Source organism: Lithobates pipiens, unplaced genomic scaffold, assembly GCF_037356315.1.
Source record: "Lithobates pipiens isolate NorthernLeopardFrog02 unplaced genomic scaffold, aLitPip1_a1.2 Scaffold_3, whole genome shotgun sequence".
Lineage (NCBI taxonomy): Eukaryota > Metazoa > Chordata > Amphibia > Anura > Ranidae > Lithobates > Lithobates pipiens.
In genome coordinates this window covers 71014314-71037528 of record NW_027507790.1, presented here as the reverse complement: position 1 = coordinate 71037528, position 23215 = coordinate 71014314, and the positions used below count along the sequence as shown (strand labels likewise).

At 44.9% G+C, this 23215-nt stretch overlaps 1 protein-coding gene across 3 annotated transcripts in view; it reads left to right on the top strand.

The window, feature by feature from the left end:
* GLT1D1 (glycosyltransferase 1 domain containing 1) overlaps positions 1-23215 on the top strand; it is a 166318-nt gene that overhangs the window by 14832 nt on the left and 128271 nt on the right. For all 3 annotated transcript variants that reach the window (XR_013263873.1, XM_077461816.1, XM_077461814.1), the window contains exons 2-3: positions 12624-12772; positions 18021-18126. Coding sequence is in view for 2 of the 3 variants with exons in the window: in XM_077461816.1 (XP_077317942.1) it covers positions 12624-12772; positions 18021-18126 (255 nt within the window). In the remaining variant the exon portion in view is untranslated. The remainder of the gene's footprint in view (positions 1-12623; positions 12773-18020; positions 18127-23215) is intronic.

The following is a 23215-nucleotide window of genomic DNA, read 5'->3' as shown; positions in this document are numbered from 1 at the left end:
TTATTATAGCAAAAAGTAAAAAATATTGCATTTTTTTCAAAATTGTTGCTCTATTTTTGTTTATAGCGCAAAAAATAAAAACCGCAGAGGTGATCAAATACCACCAAAAGAAAGCTCTATTTGTGGGAAAAAAAGACGCCAATTTTGTTTGGGAGCCACGTCGCACGACTGCGCAATTGTCAGTTAAAGCGACGCAGTGCCGAATCGCAAAAAGGGGCTTGGTCCTTTGGCTGCAAATTGGTCCGGGACTTAAGTGGTTACAGTGATGCAGTGCCGTATCGCAAAACATGGCCTGGTCAGGAAGGCTGTAAAACCTTCCAGAGCAGAAGCGGTTAAAGAAATGGCATGCAATTCATGCCGAGGCCGCGCTGGGCTCCGACTTCAAAGTCGTGCGACACTGAAGTTGTAGGCAGTGTGAACCAAGACTGAGAGAGCGAAGTTCCACTTTAAAAATATACAAGAGAGAAGGTGCTAATAGTGTAATATATTTTTTATTGATAAAACAATATAAACAAGCATGTAGGTTATATTCCATAGTACTATCTTAGCACCCAATCCTCACGCTCCCTTGTTCCCCTGGCAGTAGAATGTGTTGCAGCCAGAACGTAATGACATCACTGACTCCACCCAATGCATTTTGTCACTTCTGGACGTCCTCAGGATAACTTCAGAAGCAGGAGTTCTGAAGCATGTTCCAATGAGGAGAAATCCTCTGCTGAATTCTTCTTTATGAATGGCACTTCCAGAACTGTTGATAGCATTGTTTCCCTACAGCTCTTGGTGGTTCCTCCACCTGACCTTCATGTCACAACTGTGGCCTATAGTCACATGGATGTTGGCAGAAGGAACCACTAAGCTTTGCAGGGGGCCAAGGTGATCAACACCCCCAGAAGTGTCCGTTTCTAAAGAAAGTCCAACAAAAATAAAGCACTGCTGCAGGTCGATCGAGATCGATTGGCTCGCAACAAAGGAAACTTAAATAGAAGAAGTGGATGGCCGTACCCGCTAGTAGGGTAGCCAATTGAAGATAAAACACATCACATCACCAGAGAATTGAAGATAAGATTTTTTGTGTTATGAATAAGCGAATTTCAGCATGAAACGCGCCAACAGATCTCCCTTGGATTTCAGTGCTGTGATGTCTTTTATCTACAATTAGCTATAATAAAGAATTGAGAAGCTTCCTACTAGAGTGTGCGGTTAGCCACGTCTTAAATTTCAGTTTCTAAATATTTCAGTGGATGTTTTGTTATTTCGATGTTAGAGCATATGTGAATTTATTATTGCAATCTGTGCCCCTTTTGGAGATTTCCTCTTTCACATTAAAGTGTTACTAAACCCGGGACCTTGCATTCACTATATCGGGTCTCCCACAGTACACAGAACATGGAAATGCAATTATTTTAGTAAATATAAACTGCTAAATACCTTTTCTCATCAGCAGTATATAGCAGTCTTGTGACTTCAGTGTCTGGTTAAAGCTTGTAGGAGTTTTCATTCTCTCCTGATTGTCTTATGAGGCTGCAGGACCCCTGACCCTCTGTCTGGACAGTGCTGATTGGCTTTGTGCTGATCATATGCAAAAAAAACTCTAGCAATACACACCAAACTGAGCATGGGCACAGTGCCCCCAAGGCTCTGTACTATCAGGAGATGGATTGGGGACTGTGGAAGAAAGGGAGGATCAGAGAAGACAGGATCAAACAGCCCTTTTACACAATGCACAGGATTAACCCCTTAGGTTCCACAGTGAGTATTACAAGCATGCTTTACTGCAAATACAGACTGATTTTACTGTTGTGGGTTTCCACTTTAATGGAAAATTGCTCCCATAGTAACACAGAAAAGCATTTTTATTACAGATGGATGGGTTTGAACTTCTGGCAGATGTTTTTATTACTGTCGGTGCTTTCCTATCCTGGCGACAAGCACTTCTACATTTCTTGTAGCAGCATTATAGAGATAGGAAATTCTCTGTTCCAGTGCTGCAGCCTATGTAAGACTTTTTAGTACAGCAGGGCTTGAAAAATTTGCTTTGAATCCAGGAGCCAGTTAAAAAAATTAGGAGCCAGTTTTTTTTAGAGTGGTATGGATTATCAGCTCCTTGGGTAAGGCAGTAATTTTCACCCCCTAACCCTAATTCGCAACGGGGCACCCAGTCAATAACTCCAATGTAACCCTGTTACATCCGGGTTATGGGCTGACCAGAAAGAGTAAGGCTGGCAACAGATGGAACTGGTTGGCTTAGGCAGGTGGCACTGGCTGGCACTGGCAGATGGCACTGGATTGGAAATGGCAGGTGGCACTGGCAGGTGGCACTGGTTGGTGCTACTGCTTTGGGACTGACAGATGGTACTGTTTGCCCCTGACAGGTGGCACTGGTTGGCACTGGTAGATGACACTGGTTGGCACTGGCAGGCATTGGCAGGTGGCACTGATTTTGAACTGGCAGGTGACACTATTGGCACCACTGGCAGGTGGCACTGATTGGCGGTGGCACTGGTTGGCACTGGAAGGTGGCGCTGGCACGTGGCACTGATTGGCAGTGGCAGGTTGCACTGATAGATGGCACTGGCAGATGGCACTGATTGGCAGTGGCACTGATTGGCGGTGGCACTGGCACGTGGCACTGATTGGCGGTGGCACTGATTGGCGGCGGTACTGGTAGGTGGCACTGATTGGCAATGGCACTGGTTGGCACTGATTGGCGGTGGCACTGGTTGTCCCTGGTAGGTGGCACTGGTAGGTGGCACTGATTGGCGGTGGCACTGGCAGGTAGCACTGATTGGCGGTGGCACTGGTTGGCACTGGCAGGTGGCACTGATTGGTGGCAGTGATTGGCAGTGGCAGGTGGCACTGATTGGCGGTGGCACTGTTTGGCAGGTGGCACTGGTTGGCAATGGCAGGTGCCACTGGTCGGCAATGGCAGGTGGCACTGGCAGGCACTGGTTGGCGGCAGGTGGCACTGGCAGGTGCCACTGATTGGTGGTGGCTCTGGCTGGTGGCACTGGCAGGTGGCACTGATTGGCGGTGGCACTGGTTGGCACTGACAGGTAGCACTGATTGGCGGTGGCACTGGTTGGTGATGGCAGTTGGCACTGGTTGGCACTGGCAGGTGGCACTGAATGGCGGCACGTGGCACTGGCAGGTGGCACTGATTGGAACTGATTGGCGTTGGCAGGTGGCACTGGTTGGCGATGGCACGTTGCACTGATTGGCTGTGGCACTGGTTGTCACTGGCAGATGGCACTGGTAGGTGGAACTGATTAGCGGTGGCACTGCTTGGCGATGGCAGGTGGCACTGGTTGGCACTGGCAGATGGCACTGATTGGCACTGCCAGGTTTCACACTGAGCACTCTGTAACTGTGTGAAACTGACAAGTAACAGAGAGGAGAGAGGACCTGTCAGAATTGAGCTTAATGTCGGGGGAGGGCAGGACCCGGCCAGGGTGGGCGGGACCCAGCAGCTATCATACACCAGGCAGTGATTGGGCTGCTTAAGAAAAGGGGCGGGCCACATACACATAGTGGCCTGCCCAGATCCCATTGGCTGGTGTTTGATCACTGCTGGGTCCAGCCCACCCCCGACATCAAGCTCAAATCCGACATCCTCCTCTCTCCTCTCTCAGTTACGTGTCAGTTTCACACACTCAGCAGCTCTGGCAGGCATCAAGCGCCGCACTAAGTGTGGAGAAGGGAGGAGGATGGCAGTCAATTTTAATGATGTCTGGGGCATTGGGAGTTAAAGTGAGTGGGCTGGTGGCAGCCTAGGTGCCAGGGTGCGATTTCTGGTCACCATGGCGACCTGGCAACTGGGGTTTGTCGAGCCCTGTTATACTACTCTTGTGGGAGGGTTGGATGTATGTCCATGATTCAGTCTCGTCGACCCCTACATCACACATAAGTGTCATAGGGGTCTGAGGAAGAAACCACATTGTGCAGCTAGGGACGCAGCCATCCGACACTCCCGGAAATGTTGAATGCTGAAGAGTAGCACAGAGGGGATGGTAGGAGACACAGGCTATTGGAGTATAAACACTCTTCTATTGCAGGGGGCGTTTAGTGGCTGACATCTCTTTAGAGTTTATGTGTAGCCAAAAAGAGTTTTGATTATACAGTACATATTTTAAACTGGTTGTAAAGGTAAGAAGGCTTTTTTACCTTAATGCATGAAGGTAAAAAAAAAAACTTTCAATGGCAGCCCCCCCCCCAGTCACTCCTTACACTTCTGCCCAATCTCAATCCAGTGCTGTTTATGTAGGCAATAGCACTACTCTTCTCTCCCCTCTCTTAAAGGAAGCTTAACAGAACCAGGAGCCATTGGCTCCTGCTGCTGTCAATCAGATCCTATGAGGAGGAGGAGGAGGGGGCGGGTCTGAGCTACAACTAGAACTGGAATCAAGCCCTCATGAGTGCCCCATAGCAAGCAGTTTGCTATGGGGGCACTTGAGGAGCCAAAACTACCAGCGTGGGACCCCAGAAGAGGAGGATTGGGGCTCATCTGCGCAAAAACCATTGCACAGAGCGGTAAATATGGCTTTATTATTTTAGAGAAAAAAAAAGATAAACCTTTACAATCACTTTAATATGCATTCAGTTTGGTAAGCTATTTCTTTCCTTAAACATCTTGCATCATTTTTGCTTGGAAGCAACTATTTTTTTTTTTTTTTTTTTACTCATGTTTAGTAGCAAACCAAGGCCAAAAGCATTAGTGGCAGTTTGTCAGTTACCATGGTGACTAATTGCCTTGTAATAGGAAAAATAACATATCATGTAATATAACCTGTTATTTCACCCAAAAAATTTTTGTACCTGTTCAAAACTTTTCATTTTTTATGACGGTGCATTTGGTAGGTCTACATATATTAAAGTGGTTGTAAACCCTTACAAACCACTTTGACCTACAGGTAAGCCTAGATTAAGGCTTACCTGTAGGTCCAAGCAATATTTCCTAAACCTATATGGTTTAGGAGATATTTGCCCAAAAACGGGCACCGCTGTCTACGGCGCATGCGCCGTAGACAGCGGCGCGCAGGTGCACTGAGCGCGGCATTCTCAGTGACGGAGCTGCCGCGTGTGTCGGCTCCCGTGCGCATGCGCGGGAGTGACGTCATCGCGGCTTCGCCGAATAACAGCGGCGGAGCTGCGAGACCCCACCAAGAAGATGGATGCGCCGGACTACAGGGGACAGCGGCGACTTCGCTGGCTCCTGTGTCAGGTAAGTGACACATAATGGGCTACTATGCGATGCATAGTAGTCCATTATGCTTTGCCTTTGCAGGGAATGAAAAAGGAAGTAAACTCATCAGGGTTTACTTCCTCTTTAAATACAGCACACCACGTTGACAGAATTGTAATTGGATCCCGTGGGTATTTGTACATACAGTATTTGTTTGTTGTAATTTATTTCTTCCACAAGCATACACAAAAAGAAAAATTTGAAAGCGGAATTCAACCCACTTTTTTAAGTTTACAACTCTACATTGGTGATGATATTTCCATTACTCATCGGAATATATTTTTTTCCAAAGCTCTTACTTTATTTGTCCACCAGAACGGTCCTCTTCCGCTGTACCTCACCACTGCAAGGTATGTCATATCCGGCCACCAATTGGCTCCTGGGATATGAGTGTCATCAGTTCCAGGAGGCAATGGGCAGCCTCCGCTTCTATTTCCATAGCCACGTTTTGCACTCAATGTGCATGCGCAAGATCGGGAGGTCCATGATGGGTAACCAGCAGCACCGTATCCCGGAAGATGAATGGGCTTCAGATGCCCGCACGAAGATGGGAGCAGGCTTGCTAAGGAGAACACAGAGAGAACAACCTAATAAGAAAAACTACATTTAGTACAAATGCTGGAATGGATTAGATAAGTGTTTGTTAACCCCAAAAAAATAAAAAATGGATCTTGCTCCTTTAAAGCATGTTATATGACACAGTGCTTGTCCTGTACCACTTGGCCCCCTAAAACACCAGGCTGATCCTGCCAGTTTCTCCCCACCCCTCTGTAAACTGACCATGGTATATCATGGCTGCTGAGACCAGACACTGTGGTCACTTTACGTGCCTCTGTCATCAGCAGCCTGCTATCTGCTCCTGTGTCCTCCACCTACCTCCTCTCTCTGTGTGTGAACCCTGCCCCCCCCCCCCCCCCGCTGCTCTCATAACACTAACCTGTATACACCATCAGCACTGCCTCCTATTGCAGTGTCCCTCTCTGTGAGTGATTTATAAATATAAATGCTGTAAATACCACATTTAAGAGCCGAGATTGCGATCACATGACCAGCCAGCTCTCTCTTCCTCTGCTCCCCTCCAGACTGACATCATCAGGGAAATCTCAGCGTCGCCCGCTACATCTCTCAAAGGAGAAAGCTGGCTGGTCATGTGATCTCAATCTCGGCAGTGAAATTAGGTATTTGGAATTTATTTTTATAAATCATACACAGAGGATGACACTGCAATAGGAGGCAGTGCTGATGGTGTATACAGGTTAGAGTGGCTTAACAACTGCCTGTGTTGATCACATCAGAGCCAATAACATTAACACATGCACTAGTAAATGTGAAAATCCTCTTAAAGTGGATGTCAGCACAGGCTCAAAAGACATATTACAAGAGTAAAAATATGAAAAAAAACATTATTTGTATTAAAAGATGCACTATTAAATTATCATTTATTAATTATTAATTAATTATTAATTATTATTTGGAGAATAAACCCTTAAAGTAGAACTTTAACCGTAACAACCTGATAAAAAATATGAATAATTATGCTACCAAAATGAGCGTGTGCTGTAAATTGCCTCCAGCATTGTTACTGTTTATTCTTGCAGGAGGCTGCCATTTTGCTGAAGCCCAGAGCCCCTGAACAGCAGAAAATCTTTATGCTTTGACCAGATTGGCCTCTACAAATTTGGCAGTGTCTAAAAATAGAGAGCAACTGAGCATGTGCAGAGCAGGGTAAGACAGTGTAATACTGGATTTTACCTAGTGTAGGCACTTATTAATGTTTTACATAGCTATACCTGTAAAAGGGGACAGACAGATGATCTAGTAGGACTTAAAGAAAAACTTTACCCATAACAACTTAATAAAAAATAATGTTCTTTAGCAAGGAACATACATTCTACCCTAATAATTATGCTATCAAAATTAGTATGTGCTTTAAATTGCCTCCAGCATTGTTCCTGTTTCTTCTGTCTGGAGGCTGCCATTTTGCTGAAGCCAAAACCCCCAGCAGTAAATCATAAAGCAGTACTAAACCCATCGATTTACCGGTTTCAAAAAACTGTTACATTTCTGGATTGTTGGAAATGAAAACTGTTACATTTGATTGTGTTTTCAACCAAACTGTCAAACCATGAAACCATGGTGTCATAACTGATCACATGTACAGCGCTGTGGCAGTTACAGTTCAAGCAGAAGCAAATTCCTTGGCTGTAAGGGATTGGGGGGTTTAATTCCGCATTAGGGCTGTCAGCAGATCGACCTCTACAAACTCAGCAGTGTCTAAAAATAAAGAACATTTGAGCATGTGCAGAGCAGGGTGAGACCGTGTATTACTGGATTTTAACCACTTCAGCCACGGAAGAATTTGCTCCTTAACCACCTGACATCCGCACTATGGCCAAATGACGGCCACAGCGTGGATGTGAATTCCCGGGAGGGTGTCATATGACGGCCTGCCCTGTGCACGCTCCCTGTGCGCGCCCTGATCGCCGAGTCACTGAGACTCGGGTGATCACCGATCCGATCCTTACCATGTGATTAGCTGTCAGCCAATGACAGCTGATCACATCATCAAAACAAAAGCTCGGTGATCGCTTTTTTTTCTCCTCATGCTGACAGCAGAGGAGAAAAAAAAAGCTGATCACCAGCTCACCTTAAAGGGACATCAGTCCCGAAACGGAAGAGGCAATTATGCCTCATTTATGCCATATGAAAGTGCCCACAAGTGCCACCTATCAGTGCCCACCAGTGCCAACTATCAATGCCCACAAGTGCCACCTAGAAGTGCTGCCTATCAGTGTAACCGATCAATGCCCATCACTGCCACCTATCGGTGCACATTAATGCCGCCTCATCAGCGTACATCAATGACGGACAAAAATTACCGGTTTTAAAATTTTATAACAAAATAGAAAAATAAATGTTTTTTTTTTTTATTCGGTCTTTTTACATTTTTTAACAAAAAATACAAATCTCACAGGTGATCAAATACCACCAAAAGAAAGCTTTATTTGGGGGGAAAAAATTATAAAAATTTAATTTGGGTCAAACTGCATCAGCGTTGAAAATTGTTCTGGATAGGAGGGGGGTTTAAGTGCCCAGTAAGCAAGTGCTTAACCACTTCCCGACCAGCGCACGCCGATGTACGTCGACAGAATGGCACGGGCAGGCATATTGGCGTACAGGCGCGCTCCCGCGCTGGTCGGAACCCCCGTGAGTCCGGTCAAGGGACCCGCGGACTCGATCGTCTCACGGAGCAGCCGAATGGAGGAACTGCCGAGTAAACAGCATTTCTCCATTCTGCCTAGCAACTAGTGATGCTGATCTCTGCTCCATGTGATTGGAGCAGAGATCAGTGTTCACTAAATGAAAGCCCAACCCCCCCACAGTTAGTAACACACCCCTAGGAACACTTAACCCCTACACTACCACCCACTGGTTAACCCCTTCACTGCCAGTGTCATTTACACAGGAATCGCTGCATTTATATAGCAGTGATTACTGTATAAATGACAATGGTCCCAAAAATGTGTCAAAAATGTCCGATAGGTCCCCCACAATGTCGCAGCCACAATAAAAATCGCTGATCGCCGCCATTACTAGTAAAAAAAAAAAAATATTAATAAAAATGCTATAAAACTATCCCTATTTTATAAATGCTATAACTTTTGCGCAAACTAATCAATAATCGCTTATTGCGATTTTTTTTTACCAAAAATATGTAGAAGAATACGTATCGGCCTAAACTGAGGGAAAAAAAAGTTTTTTTTATATATTTTTGGGGGATATTTATTATAACAAAAAGTAAAAAATAATGCGTTTTTTTCAAAATTGTCGCTCTATTTTTGTTTATAGCGCAAAAAATAAAAACCGCAGGGGTGATCAAATACCACCAAAAGAAAGCTCTATTTGTGGGAAAAAAAGGACGTCAATTTTGTTTGGGAGCCACGTCGCACGACCGCGCAATTGTCAGTTAAAGCGACGCAGTGCCGAATCGCAAAAAGTGGTCTGGTCTTTGACCAGCAAATTGGTCCGGTCTGAAAGTGGTTAATGACTGTGCAATTTTTTGCGATATGGCACTTACACAAACTGACAGTTGCGCGGTCGTGCGACGAAGTACCCAAACAAAATTCACATCCTTTTTTTCCTACACATAGAGCTTACTTTTGGTGGTATTTGATCACCTCTGCATTTTTATTTCTTGCTCTATAAACAAAAAAGACTATAAAAATGCACTAATCAATGTAAAAATGACACTGGCAGGGAAGGCATTAACACTAGGGGGCGATCAAGGGATCGAGTGTATTCCCTGGGTGTGTTCTAACTGTAGGAGGGATGGGCTACCAGGGACATGACAGAGATCGCTGTTCCCGATCACTGGGAACAGAAGATCTCTGACATGTCATCTGGCAGAACTGGGAATCACCTTGTTTACATAGGTGGTTCCCCGTTCTGCGCCCGCTATCTTCTGTGCACAGAAGAGCTGACCTGCTGCAGTATAATGACGGCAGCTGGTCGGCAAGAGGTTAAACAATGTAAGCACTTATTGTTTATGTTTTGCATAGCTATACCTGTAAAAGGGGCCAACCTGAAGTGATCTAGCAAGACTTAATTTTCTGACTAAAGTTCCACTTCCAAGTGATTGTAAAGTCTTGTTTGTTATTTTTTACAAAAAAATAATAATTATACTCATCTGCTCTGTTTGGTTTTGTACAGGACAGCCTGGATCCTTCTCTTCTCGTGTTCCTTTTCGGCTCTCCTGGCTCCTCCCTCCTGACAAATTTCCCCACAGCACTCAGCTATCTATGGGGGCACCTGAGCTGAGCTGCAGCTCCGTGTATCCAATCAGGCTCGTTTTGTTATTTTTTACAAACATTTTTTTTATCCTCATCTGCTCTGTGCAATTGTTTTGTACAGGGCAGCCTGGACCCTTCTCTTCTCGTGTTCTTCTTCAGCTCTCCTGGCCCCTCCCTCCTGACGAATGCCCCCACAGCACTCAGCTTGCTATGGGGGCACCCGAGCTGAAGTGCAGCTCCGTGTATCCAATCAGACATGGAGCTGCGGCCTGGCCCCGCCCTCTTTCTCTTCTCATTGGCTGACTGACTTTGATTGACAGCAGAGGGAACCAATGGTGCCGCTCTGGTGTCTCAGCCAATGAGGAGGGGAGTCCTGGGCAGCCAAGGCAATCCTACAACATCGCTGGATAGAGAGAGTTCGCAGGTAAGTATGAGGGGGACTGCTGCGCACATAAGGGTTTTTATCTCAATGCATAGAATGCAATAAGATAAATGCTTTAAGTTTTCTGTAGGACAGGGTTCTCAAAGTACCGGCCCGGATTGGTTACAAACAGTACGCAGGACTGGTCCACCAGGATCAGGGCCGGACTGGCCTACCAAGATAGCAGGAAATTTCCCATTAGGCCACATGCCCTGGGGCTGCTTTGAGCTGTGGCTGCAGTGGTGCAGAAAGCCGATGCTGGGCGGGTGCACCGCACCCAGGAGTCTCAAGGAGGGGGGTTGCTGCTGAAGCTCAAGTGCAAGAGTCCTTCTCTCCCTTCTCCTCTCCTTGTGTACGTCACACACAGCGGGGATCTCCTGCTGGGTCACGGAGCTTGGGTCTGAATTGTTTTAGCGGAGCTGTAACAAAGTGCCGCCTCCTAGACTGGCTCCTGTGATAGGTGGCACACTGATCCAATTCCTGGGAAATTCAGTGTCAGTGCGATGTGTATCATAGGAGCCATAATAGGAGGCAGGACTTTGTTACAGTGGCCGCCCGGTCAATTAAAATCCAAGCTCCGTGACACAGCGGGAGATTGATGTGTGATCCAGGCACTGGATGGGCACATCAAGGCTGCATTTGATGGGTACTGGTGAGGCAGGCTGTATTTGATTGGCACAGTGTGGCTGCATTTGGTGGGCAATGATAAGGCGTCATTTGATGGGCACAGTGAGGCTGCATTTGGTGGACACTGGTGAGGCTGTATTTGATGGGCACAGTGAGGCTGCATTTGGTGGGCAATAAGGCTGCATTGAGGCTCCACAATGAGGCTGCACAGTGAGGCTGCATTTGATGGGCACAGTGAGGTTCCATTTGGTGGACACTGGTGAGGCTGTATTTGATGGGCACGGTGAGGCTGCATTTGGTGGGCAATGATAAGGCTGCAATGAGGCTCCACAGTGAGGCTGCATTTGATGGGCACAGTGAGGCTGCATTTGGTGGGCATTGATATGACTGAATTAGATGGGCACAGTGAGGCTGCAGTAACTACCACAGTATATAGTTTAATGTTGTTTTTGAAGTTTGAAAGGTTGCATGCGGCCCCCATAGGATAGGAAAACTTGTTCAGTGGTAATTTTAGTTTGAGACATCTGCTGTAGGATAATATAGAGAATTTCTATTTTCTATTTATTGTTGAACAAGGCTGAACGTGATTTTTAATGCAACATTTTAAAAAGAAATGTTCAGAAAAAGTGGGCTCACAGTCACCTGTCAAAGGTTAGCTTTTGTACTGTAAGCTGTGTTGTAAAGTGACCTTAGAAACATGATTGTTTTCATGAAAGAGCAGGTCCTGTCTAAAAGGGAAAAAAAATGACAACAATATTTTCAAGCAATTAAAATGGCAGACGGCCTCCTGGAAAATCCATTCTTGTGTACGTCCAATCATGGTCTTATCAGTATTCATTTTAGACTAGTACAAGACTCCCATTTTTTTTAATGCTGCAGTTATTCCTGAAGGAATTGAAGTGTGCCTGAGCCTACTCCTATACCCGTCACTCCTACTGATGTGGAAAATGAAGTCTTTGTCCTCTTGCTGCAATCCCCGTAGTTCACAAACACAGGAAGAGTACAAGATAAAAGGAGGAGACATCTGCTCATTGTTTGTGACAATTAGACAATCAAGGTGGTGATATCATGCCACCATATAACATGCCAGTGCTTGATTTAAACCTAAAGTCTATGAAAAGCAGTCCAAGGTGGATTGCTATATATACACGGCAAAGGGTGCTAGCATGACCAGTAAGCCATGTTAACTTGCAGCTGTGCTGTTGGGAGAAAGTAAACACACGTCTCAACTGTCTATTTTCACTGCCAGTGTAAACTTTGCCTTAGCTGCTGTGATCCAATTTTGATTGATCTTTCAATGCGATTATGTAGTACAACTTGGATTCTGATTTGAAGTTGTTTTCATGTTCTGTGGGGCCAAAATCATTATGGATTGGCACCAAAGTAGGACAGAAACCTTTTCCAAACTCACACCATCCTGAGTATCATATGATTTCCATTGTCATGTGATTCTGTGGGACGCAAGTCATATCTGAAATCACACTAGTGTGAACAAAGCCCTATATCTGTCTAAGTTGTGATATTATCTGTTTTCTTTGCCATTCAGGAGCCACATTGAAGCTGCAGGACATGAGTGTGATCTCCGAGACGCCTCTAGTTTGGAGAGCCCATTAGAAGTGGCAAAACTTATTAACCAGAAGAAGTTTGATGCTGGGCTGGTCATCCATTTGTACAAAGCTGGAAAATTTTTGCTGGGTAACATATTGTAGTTGTTTTTTACTTGCTTGAAGTAGAGATGGGCTGAACACCCCCCTGTTTGCTTGGCACCAGAATTCCTGAACAGAGAAAAAGGTCTGACCTGAATGGCAAATCCCATTGAAGTCTTGAACTTGAAAAAGCAAAAGTCCCAATTTTAAAGGCTTATATGCAAGTATTTGGCCATAAAAATTGTATAGGGGTCAGGGTACTGCCCTGGGGGACATGTATCAAAGCAACATCTACATTTTTTTTTTCACAGGAGCAGTGATTTTAATAATGCTTAAATTGCAACAATAAACTTGAAAAATCCCTTTAAATATAGTGCCTTAGTCTGCCTGTAAAATGTATAGAATCTGCTGCAGCAAAAATTACATTTCTAAAAAAAAAAAAATTACATGATATGACATTTAAATTACTAGCGATACAATACCATTGTCGGCAATAGAAAATTTAAAAAAATAACGGCTTGTGGTCCCCCCAAAATCAATACCAGAACCTTATTTGAGCATGCAGCCTGGCAGGCCAGTAAAGGGGGATGGGTGCTCTGGGGCAGGTGCCTCCCCAAAGCACCTTAGCTTCCCCACAACTCTGGTGTGTGGGCTCCCGTCGCCACCACTGACTCGAAAAATAAAAATAAATCGCTCTGCTGTCAACTCATGCAAACCATCGAATGCCAGGCTTGCTGTTTGACAACTCTTATATAGGTAACAGCGGGGCCACCTGGCGACGTCACCAACCCAGCATGCATAAGTCCGTGACAACACAAGGGGGTGGTACCGCCAGGTGGCGGGCAAGGTGCTTTGGGGTGGGGAGGCAGAGCACACCCTTCCATGTTGAGGGCATGTGGCCTGGTATGGTTCAGGAGGGTGTGCTCGCTTGTTCCCCCCCTTCCGCATTCCACTACGGGAGTGCAGGAGAGAAGCAGCTGCAGGAACCTTGTAGTATGGAGGATCAAGTAAGCAAAAGGGTGCTTTTCCTGGTCATCTATTCTGCACTGATTACCGCTACACCTGTGCATTTCTGCACTGATCCCCACTGCACCCGTGCATTACTCCATTGGCCACCACTACATACATGCATCTCTGCACTGATCTGCTCTTGTGCATTGCTGTACTTTTAACTGCATTTCAGCACAGATCCCCTCTGCACCCAGGCATTTCTGCACTGACCACCACTAAATTATGTATTTCTGCACTGATCACCACTGTATCTGTGCATCTCTGCACTGATCACTATTGCACCCGTGCATTTATACACTGATCACCACTGCATCCTGTATATTTCTCCACTGACTGCTTCTTTACCAACACACTACTCCACTGTACCTCACGTGTCCGCGTTGACCACCAATATACTGTTACGGTTCTTCTGTGACAAAGAGGTGACTTTCAGATTAATGCAGTGCAGGAGTAGTGCAGTGTACCTGTGGATTTGGTGCTGATTAGCTTTGCATTCCCATAGAGTTATATTAGCTCCTGTGGCTTTGGTGCACTTTCTGAAAGCACACCAAAACTCCTGCATGCTGCATCTTTGGCGTGCTTTTAGAAAGCACAGTAAAACTGCAGGACCTAACAGAACTCTATGGGAAAGTGCAGATAATTCAGCCTTTTGAGGGAGTTTTTTTCTTTCCTGCGGGAGCAAATTGCTTTATTGGGTGTTTTTGTTGCCTTTGTCTGGGTCAGCTGTGGGTATAGGATTGTGTATATGGAGGTTTGTGTGTGTTTTGGATGGACTTTTGTCTTTTTTCACCCAGACTATATTTGTAATTCAGACGAAACCCGCGTGTACACTTCACTGCTCCTGTGGTACCATCAAATCTGTCTGAAGGCACTGTAATTCTTCACCATATCGGTGCGCTACAAAACCACATACAGCTGCAAAATATAAACTGTGTTAGGGCTCGTTCACACGAGCGGTCCGCCTGGTGGACTCCGCTTTGCTCAGTGGGGGATCGCTTTGCTGATCAGGCAGATGACAGGTCCGTCTCTGCTCACTGTGCTCAGATGGACCTATCAGAGCACCGCTCGCCTCTATGAAGAGATCGGAAGAAAACGGACCACTTGTCCATTCTTATCCGATACCATCTGATCTGATCCTCCAGACAGATGGAAAATAGGGTCACCATCCATCTGGATTTCACGGACAGGAACGGATATCGGTGGATGTCAGCGGACGTGTCACTACTGACATCCGCCACTCCATAGAGGTGAATGGAGTGTCCGATCAGGTCACGCATGAAAAACTGACAGGTGGATTTGATCGAAAAGCCTGTGTGAAAGGGGCCTTATACATTTTTTTATACCAGACTACATTGTATTTAACATTTTGTAAGAATATAATTTTTTTGTAAGAGTATAGACATATTTTTGCTAGTAGTCTTATAAAGAAATGTTATGCTAAGCTGCAATTTACAAATTAACCTAAATAAGCAACGACAAAGATAAATAAATAATTATAATGAACACGAAGGCCTGAATTGGATTTATTCCGATTTCTGTTTGCTAAAGAAAGCCTGCACCATTATAATTATATTAAATATGCATAGGATAAATGCTTTGGTATACAAAGTGGTAAGGGCACACACAGCTAACCAACACAAGAATGTATTAATGACATTACTGCTCTCTTAATTGTGATTTACAACCTGTTCTCGTGTCTATAATCTTGTTTTGTGTATATATTTGCTAAACAGTCTCCCATTAATGTGCTTGATGATGCTAATAACTTTTAACATTTATTTTCTGCACGAGTACTTAAATCAACTCTTTGGTTTGCAAAGTCTACTGCCAGATATAAAACAATCCACTCATAAATAACTCACCCATGCAAAAAGTGAAAAAAACCTTACTCTAGTCTGTCCCATAAGACCAGCTATTCTTCTTGGTGCACCATCTTGCTCTTACATAGCATAGGAAGGTAAAATCGGTAGTAGCTTTGTCGGTCCAAACTTGCTTCTCTCTTTGTACCTCCAGCTCCCATCAGATGCATCCCCACACAGCTTTGCCACTTGTCTACATTCCTCTATGATTGAGTCCTTAATGGGGAGACACGCATTGGAGCGGGAGGTGGAAAGAAAAGACTTTGGGGATTATTTACTAAAGGCAAATCCACTTTGCCCTACAAGTGCACTTGGAAGTGCAGTCGCTGTAGATGGAGGGGGACATGCAAAGAAAATGGAAAAAAAAAACATTTTAGCTTGCACAAGATTGGATGATAAAATCAGCAGAGCTTCCACTCATTTCAGAGCTTTCCCTCAGATCTACAGCGACTGCACTTTCAAGTGCACTTGTAGTTCAAAGTGGATTTGCCTTTAGTAAATCAACCCCTATATGTTGTAAATCCTCTAGTTATATTTATGCTGGTTTGGGCATCAGTGTGCAGCCCATGTATTGCAGAAAGGAAAATTGTTTGATTAGTTCAAATTCCTCCCGCGGAGCCATTGTATTCTCCCAGTAGGCGAACACTGTAATTACTGCTAGCGGCTATTATAGCCACTAGCAATAATCTCATGCAACATTCGGCAGGCTGATTGTTCCCAAGTTGATCAATTGATCAACTTGGGTGCATTAAGTCTGCCCATACATGGTTCGATTCTCTGCAGGTTCCTGCTGAACCAATGCAAGAACAAAAGCTTGAAAATAATATATTTTTGGAAATTTCCAGTCCTTTTCTAAAGTTCCTGCTGAACCGACCGAGATTCGAACCGTCTATAACTGGCTTAATTGAACAAGCTGAAGTTAGAAGCTGATTGGTTACCATGCAGAGCTGGACCAGATTTTGTACTCTCTAGTTTTAGTAAATCAACTCCACTCTGTTTGCGTACAATGTTGGACATCTCTCCCGAAAGAAAAAAAAATAAAACAAAAACTTTTGTTAACAAATTAACAGGCACCAACCTGGACTCTGATCATCAAACTGATCATTTTACTGTGCGGATTGGTGTGGACATAGTATTAAAGTGGCATTAAAGTTTTGTTGTTTTAAAAAAAAATAACAAACATTTCATACTTACCTGCTCTGTGCAATGGTTCAATCCTCTTCTTTTCAGGTCCCCCCGTCAGTGTTCCTGGTCTCCTCCCCCTAGAACAGTGCCCCCAGAGAAAGCTGCTTGCCCAGGGCACCGCTGCGTGCTTGCTTCCAACCCGCTGCTCTATCCAACCATCGCAAAGAGCTGTGGCGCAGCCCCGCCCCCACTCTCTCCTCATTGGCTGTGATTGACAGCAGTGGGAGCTCCCGCTGCTGTCAAAGCCAATGAGGAGGGAGAGTCCCGGAACATCTGCACACAGAAGGTTTTTTACCTTCATGCATAGAATGCATGGAGGTGAAAAAGCTTCAGCCTTTAGACCCACTTTAAACTGAACTCTAGCCATGTGTCTTTTCTCCCTTTTGCAGCTGTGTGCCCTTCTCTTTCCACAAATGTAGCACTCCTAGTTCTGCTAACTCTCCCCACTATGTGCCCTACAAATGCTGTGGATCACAGCAGTAGTTGCTTCACCGCTGGGTTGTGAAGCCAACTGCAATCTCGGTGCCCAAGCTAACATAGACTCCCATTGTTTGTTCTCATCAGACCCTCTGTGACCCGTATGAGTGCTAATAGCAGACCTCATTATTGAAGAAGCCATTATACCTTTGTGTGTGATGATGGTAGCACTCTATTGCCTCGTTTCCACTGAGCGGATCGGTTTGAGTTGGTTCGGTACGGTACGCTATTTTGAGTGTTTCCATTATGAAAGCGAACCATACAACCGAACCATACCGCATCATTCATGGTCCTGCTTCAATATGTGGGGCCATAGAAAATGGTATGGTACTGTTAGGGTGGAGCTACTGGCATCACACAATACATTCCACTGATTGGCAGACAAAAAACATCAATGCTCACGTCAAAGGCATTTTTTCTAAACCCCATATGGCCCGTGGCGGTCCGACTTGCAGTGGAAGCGCTCACCTGAATAGGCCGGACCATTCTAACCCTTCCAAAGTGTACCGACCAGAACCGCTCCGCTCAGTGGAAACGAGGCATAAGGCACTATTGGGTGACATGTGGATGCCACTTTAATACTCCTACTGACCAATAAGGACTGGAAGAAAATGGAGTTCTGGAGGTCATATGGTTACTATCTTAAATTTTCAATTTTGTAGGTACTTGGAGACAACATTTTTAATTAACAGATACTATGGAAGTTGTTGCATGTGTTTGTACAGCTAAGGTTACCAAATCAAATGTTTTATTGTTGTGTTAAAGGAAATGGAATTCCTTTTGGAGCGGTATTTGGTGGGACGGACATCAATGAAGATGTGAAAAATGAAGAGAAATACAGGGTTATGGGAGCTGTCCTTGAAGATGCCAGGTAATTGAAGTGTTTTTTATTGTTGACTCAATGGCTATGCTTCATGGTCAGGTAGAACATGCTATGCAGACTTTCCTCATGCCGGGAATAAGCTGCGACACATTCATTTCCCATTCTACGTGAAATGTCAAGTTCACTGCTGCTGGCGACATTGTTCACCTAGTCACTTGTGTGCGTCCGCATCCTGTTTTTTCAGTGCATTGATTTTACTCTTATTATTCTTTTATTAAAACGTAAAGCTGCACTCTAGGCAAATGACTAAATACACAATTAAGCGCACACAGTATATGGGATTTGTATTACCTACTAAAGGATTTGTATTTCTGTCAGCCAATCCTTAGATTTACAACACAGCGCAGCCAGTCTGGACACTTTTTTTTCTTCTGCAGTTAAAGTGTAAATCTCAGACATGAAATGTGAACAAAGCATATCCCTCTATAATGTGTACTTGTCTCAATCCAGAGCACTAAGGCCCCATTCACACCTGAGCGTAGCGGGTTCAGGCAGAAATTTGCGTGATTTTATTGCGATTTTGATGCGATTTTGTATAGGTCAAAAGGTCGCCAATGTAAAAAGCAGAAAAACGCCCAAATCTGCCTAAAAAAAAGTTCCAAAACTTGTTTGAGCTTCAGGCATTTTGGAGCTTCTGGCTTCAGGCATTTTGGAGTGGAGATGTTGACCATCTCCATAAAGAATAATTGATTTTTTTTCCCCTCCAGCGTTTTGTAGCTTCTGGCTTCAAGCTACAAAATGTTCAGGTGTGAATGGGGCCCAAATGTAATTCCTGTCTGCTGCTGCCTTCCTCTGCTATCGGCATGAATCACTTCTCACAAATTTTCCTGACACCAAGAGAAAAATGGTGACAGAGGAGGGATCTCTGATTGACAGCCTCAGCTCTGTTCCTGTGTGGAAGGGGTGTGTTCCTTCCCTCCAATCAGCTCACAGAGTGAGCCCTAAAGTGTGTAACTGCATCTCTTCTCCCCCTATTTGTAACTCTCAGACAAGCTTTATAATTCAGCACTTTGAATGGATATAGAACAGAGAAGACTGCAGATAGACAGATACAACTTTGTTTCATCTCTGTGTATCTATTCACAGGCCAGTCACTTTACTGGGTATATGGAAGGGCTTACAACAACTTTAAACTACACAGCTAAGTAACCTCCCCACCCCTACCTTGTGAAAAGACAGTACAGGAGCAGCAAAAGACTGATAAGGTCTTCTCTCTGCTCTCCTCTTCTGTCAGCATCATTTTTCTTCAGGACATGTGAACGTAGAACACCTGACTGACCCCATGTACTAAAAAAAAGAAATAATAAGGGTCCTTTCACACGGGGCGGATCAGTTCTGATCCGCCACGGGGCGGATCAGTTCTGATCCGCCCCGTGGATGTCCGTTTGCTCAGCGGGGATCACTCCGCCGATCCCCGCTGAGCAGGGAAATGACAGGTCCGTCTCCGCACACTGTGCAGGGACGGACCTGTCACAGCGCCGCTCTCCCCTATGGGAGATCGGATGACGACGGACCGCAGTGCCCGTCGTCATCCGATCCGATCCGCAGACGGATGGAAAAATAGCTTTTTCCTCCGTCACACTTTTTCGGATCGGAGCGGGTCGGATGTCAGCGGACATGTCACCGCTGACATCCGACGCTCCATAGAGCTCTATGGAGCACCCGTTCAGGTCCGCCTGAAAAACTGACAGGCGGGCCTGAACGGGACGTCAGTGTGAAAGGGGCCTATCTGTGCTTGGCTAGAAAAATATTATGCTGGCAGCCAGCACCAATCGGTTTGATGATACACCCACATACGAATATAAAACACAAGGGGTCCAGCGCTTTGACCCCAATTACTGCCTTTTTCTCTCCTAGAGAGTGCTGTTGATAGGGTGATTACATAAGAATGAATTAAAGCAGTATTGAACCCAAAAGCAAACATTTATTATATTGCAGCTTACCAATTCTTAGGTTTCATGTACACCCTGCCTACAATTACCGCGGCCGCGGGAAAACTAAAAACCTTGGCAAAATCGTGGCGCAATGTTGCAACAGTTGTGCCGCATTTTGCGTTTTCCCGCGCACAGTGGTCGAAACCTTCCTATTTCGCACGCTATTCTCCTGTGCTCAGATGAGGAAGGTTAAAATTCACCTAAACGCAGCAGCTCCTAAACTCTGGTAAAAACCTATGTGTACAAGGACACATACTGTAGGCTAATATGGAGTTGAGTTTAGGAGCTTTGGTAAAAACCTTTAAGCGCAAGTTTAGGAGCTGCTAGTGTAAATGAATTTAATGGTTGTATTTGTTTTCTTTTTTAGGCTTTCTTTAGATTCTTTTCAGCTGGTGATCCTGCTAATAAGTCTGTTGTTCAGCAGAACAAGCTCTCTTCCAGATGTATCAGTTAAAGTGGTGTCTCCCCCCTCCAAAAAAAAAGATTAAAATTCCTAAAAAAAATGAAAAATTGATAAAAAATTAACTCACTTTTAAATGCCTGTTGCTAGGGGGTCCCTCGTAGTCTGCCTCCTTCAGTGCCCGGGCACCTGACATCACTTTCCCTCGGTGCAGTCAGTCATCTGGGACACGTGACAGGTCCCAGATGACTGCGCAGTGTATCATGGCTCGCTGCGCCGCTTGCACATGCGCAGTGGGTGCCCGGCTGTGAAGCAGTAAGCATGCCAGCGCCGCCGAGCAGAGCGGGGAACGAGTGGGGCTTATTAAAAGTCAGCAGCTGCAGTATTTGTAGCTGCTGACTTTTAATAATACAAACCAGTTAGCACTGACAGGGGTGCTTACAATGACCTTTATCTCAAAACTGTTGCTGTAACTGCTTGTATAACTGCAATGAGCTGGAGTTTGGCTTCAATTTGTTAGTGTATCTAAATCTGCTAGTACATCTAACACCCCCTCCCCCCACACTGACAAAGGTGCACCCTGTACTCTTAAGCTTAGAAAAGAAAACAAATGCAACCACCACATCTAGGATTTGGTAGGTTGCAATATAATCCATTTTAGTTTTTGGGTTTAATACAGTTTTAAGTCAAATACTGGTCTTTACAGGTAGTATTTGCATTTATGTGAAATGTCTGCTTGCTGTGAGAACATCAAGAGATCCCTTTTACTCATTTAGTTACTCAGTTTTCACTATATACAATAACTTCCCCTTTTTTTATCTTTTCGTTATTTCAAAAGAATGTGACTGCTTCTGCTTTCAGTGGCAGCCTGCGCACTTGAAGTGGGAGGGACTGTATGTCCGTTTTTTAATAGACTCATTCAGAAGCACTGAGAGTTTTTGAGTTTCGTTTATTTGTCCCTGGAAACTGATAGCGGTCAGCATTTGCCACCTTTAAATTCAGTTTTTTTAGGCTCAGTTTCCACGAGTGCGACTTGGGACTGCAAAGTCGCATTCCATGATTTCCAATGAGTACCGTTTATATCTGCACTACTTTGGTCCCACTTTGATGCAACTTGAGGTCCATAGACCTCAACAATACACAGACATTGCTTCAAGTCGCATCAAAATCGTGCAACTTTCAGGTCGTAATAGTGGAAACCTAGCCTTAATCCTTCTCCTTCTAATGATGTGACTGCCTCAGCAATGTTGGGCATTGATATACTGAGAGACAAGTATAAAGTGTGCAGGTTCAGGGGAAAACAATTTCAGGTTCCTGTATAAATAAAGTACTTTTTGTTTGCTATAGAGAATGTATGCTTTGACTAATTTACCTCCGGAAGGTTTTACCCCCTTCATGATCAGGGCATGTTTTGCTATTCAGTACTGTGCACCTCTAACTGGCAATTGTGCGGTCATGCAACACTGTTTCCAAATTAAATTCAAATTTTTTTTTTTCATGCATATAGAGCTTTCTTTTGGTGGTATTTACCCTGTTAAGGACCACCTCACACAGATATACTGCGGCAGGGTGGCCCTCCTGCGCAAAATCACGTACTTGTACGTGATTTCGTGCACTGGGTCTGGGGCGCTCCTGCCGCTGGCGACCCACTCTCCCTGTGATTGAGCGAATCAGCCTGTCCGGCAGACATGATGTCCGCCGGGACACACTGATCATTCTCAGGAGAGGCAGAATGACGGTTTGCCTATGTAAACAAGGCAGGCCGCTGTTCTATGAGAGAAGATGGAGATCTTGTGTTTCTGCTAAGCAGGAACACGGATCCCTGTCTTCTCCCAGTCAAAGCATCCCCCACACAGTTAGAAAGCATTCCCTAGGAGCAGATTAACCCTTTGATTGCCTCTAATGTTATCCCCTTCCCCGCCAGTGTCATTAGTACATTGACAGTGCATTTTTTTTAGCACTGGTCCCCAAAAAGTGTCACTTAGTGTCAGATTTGTCCACCGCAATGTCGCAGTCTCGCTAAAAATCACTTATCGCCGCCATTAGTAGTATAAAAATAAATAAAAATACAATAAATATATCCCATAGTTTGTAGACACTATAACTTTTGCGCAAACCAATCAATATACGTTTACTGGGATTTTTTTTATACCAAAAATATGTAGCAGAATACATATTGGCCTAAATTGATGAAAAAATTAGATTTTTTAAATTTTTTTTATTGGGTATGTTTTAGGGTTGCCCCGATACTAGTATCGGTATTGGTTACCGATACCGAGCAAATGCTCCCGATGCTTGATCTGATATTTGGGCAGTCAGTGATCAGTGCGGCGGTGGGGGAAGTTACAAGCACCGTTCCCCTGTATAGATTTCAATATAGTAGCTGACAGCCGCTTCCCCCCCCCCCCGCGACTTTCAGCTGCTATATTGAAAACTATACAGGGGGATCGGTTCTTGTAACTCTCCCCCCCGCCGCACTGATCAACCCTGACTGTCGCTGCAGCCTCTTCCAGTCCCCTTCTGTGTCCTCCTCCGTACTCTTCCACTCCCCCCTCCGTTCTCCTACCCCCCCTCTTTTCTATCCCCCCTCCATTCTCCTTTCCCCCTCTGTTCTCCTGTCCTCCCTTCGTGCTCCACTCCCTCCTCTGTCCTGGATCTTTCAGGATGGAGAGCGGAGGAAGGACAGTAAATCTGTCATTTACTGGCTCCTTCCTTTTCTGAATGAACACTGACTTTGTCCATT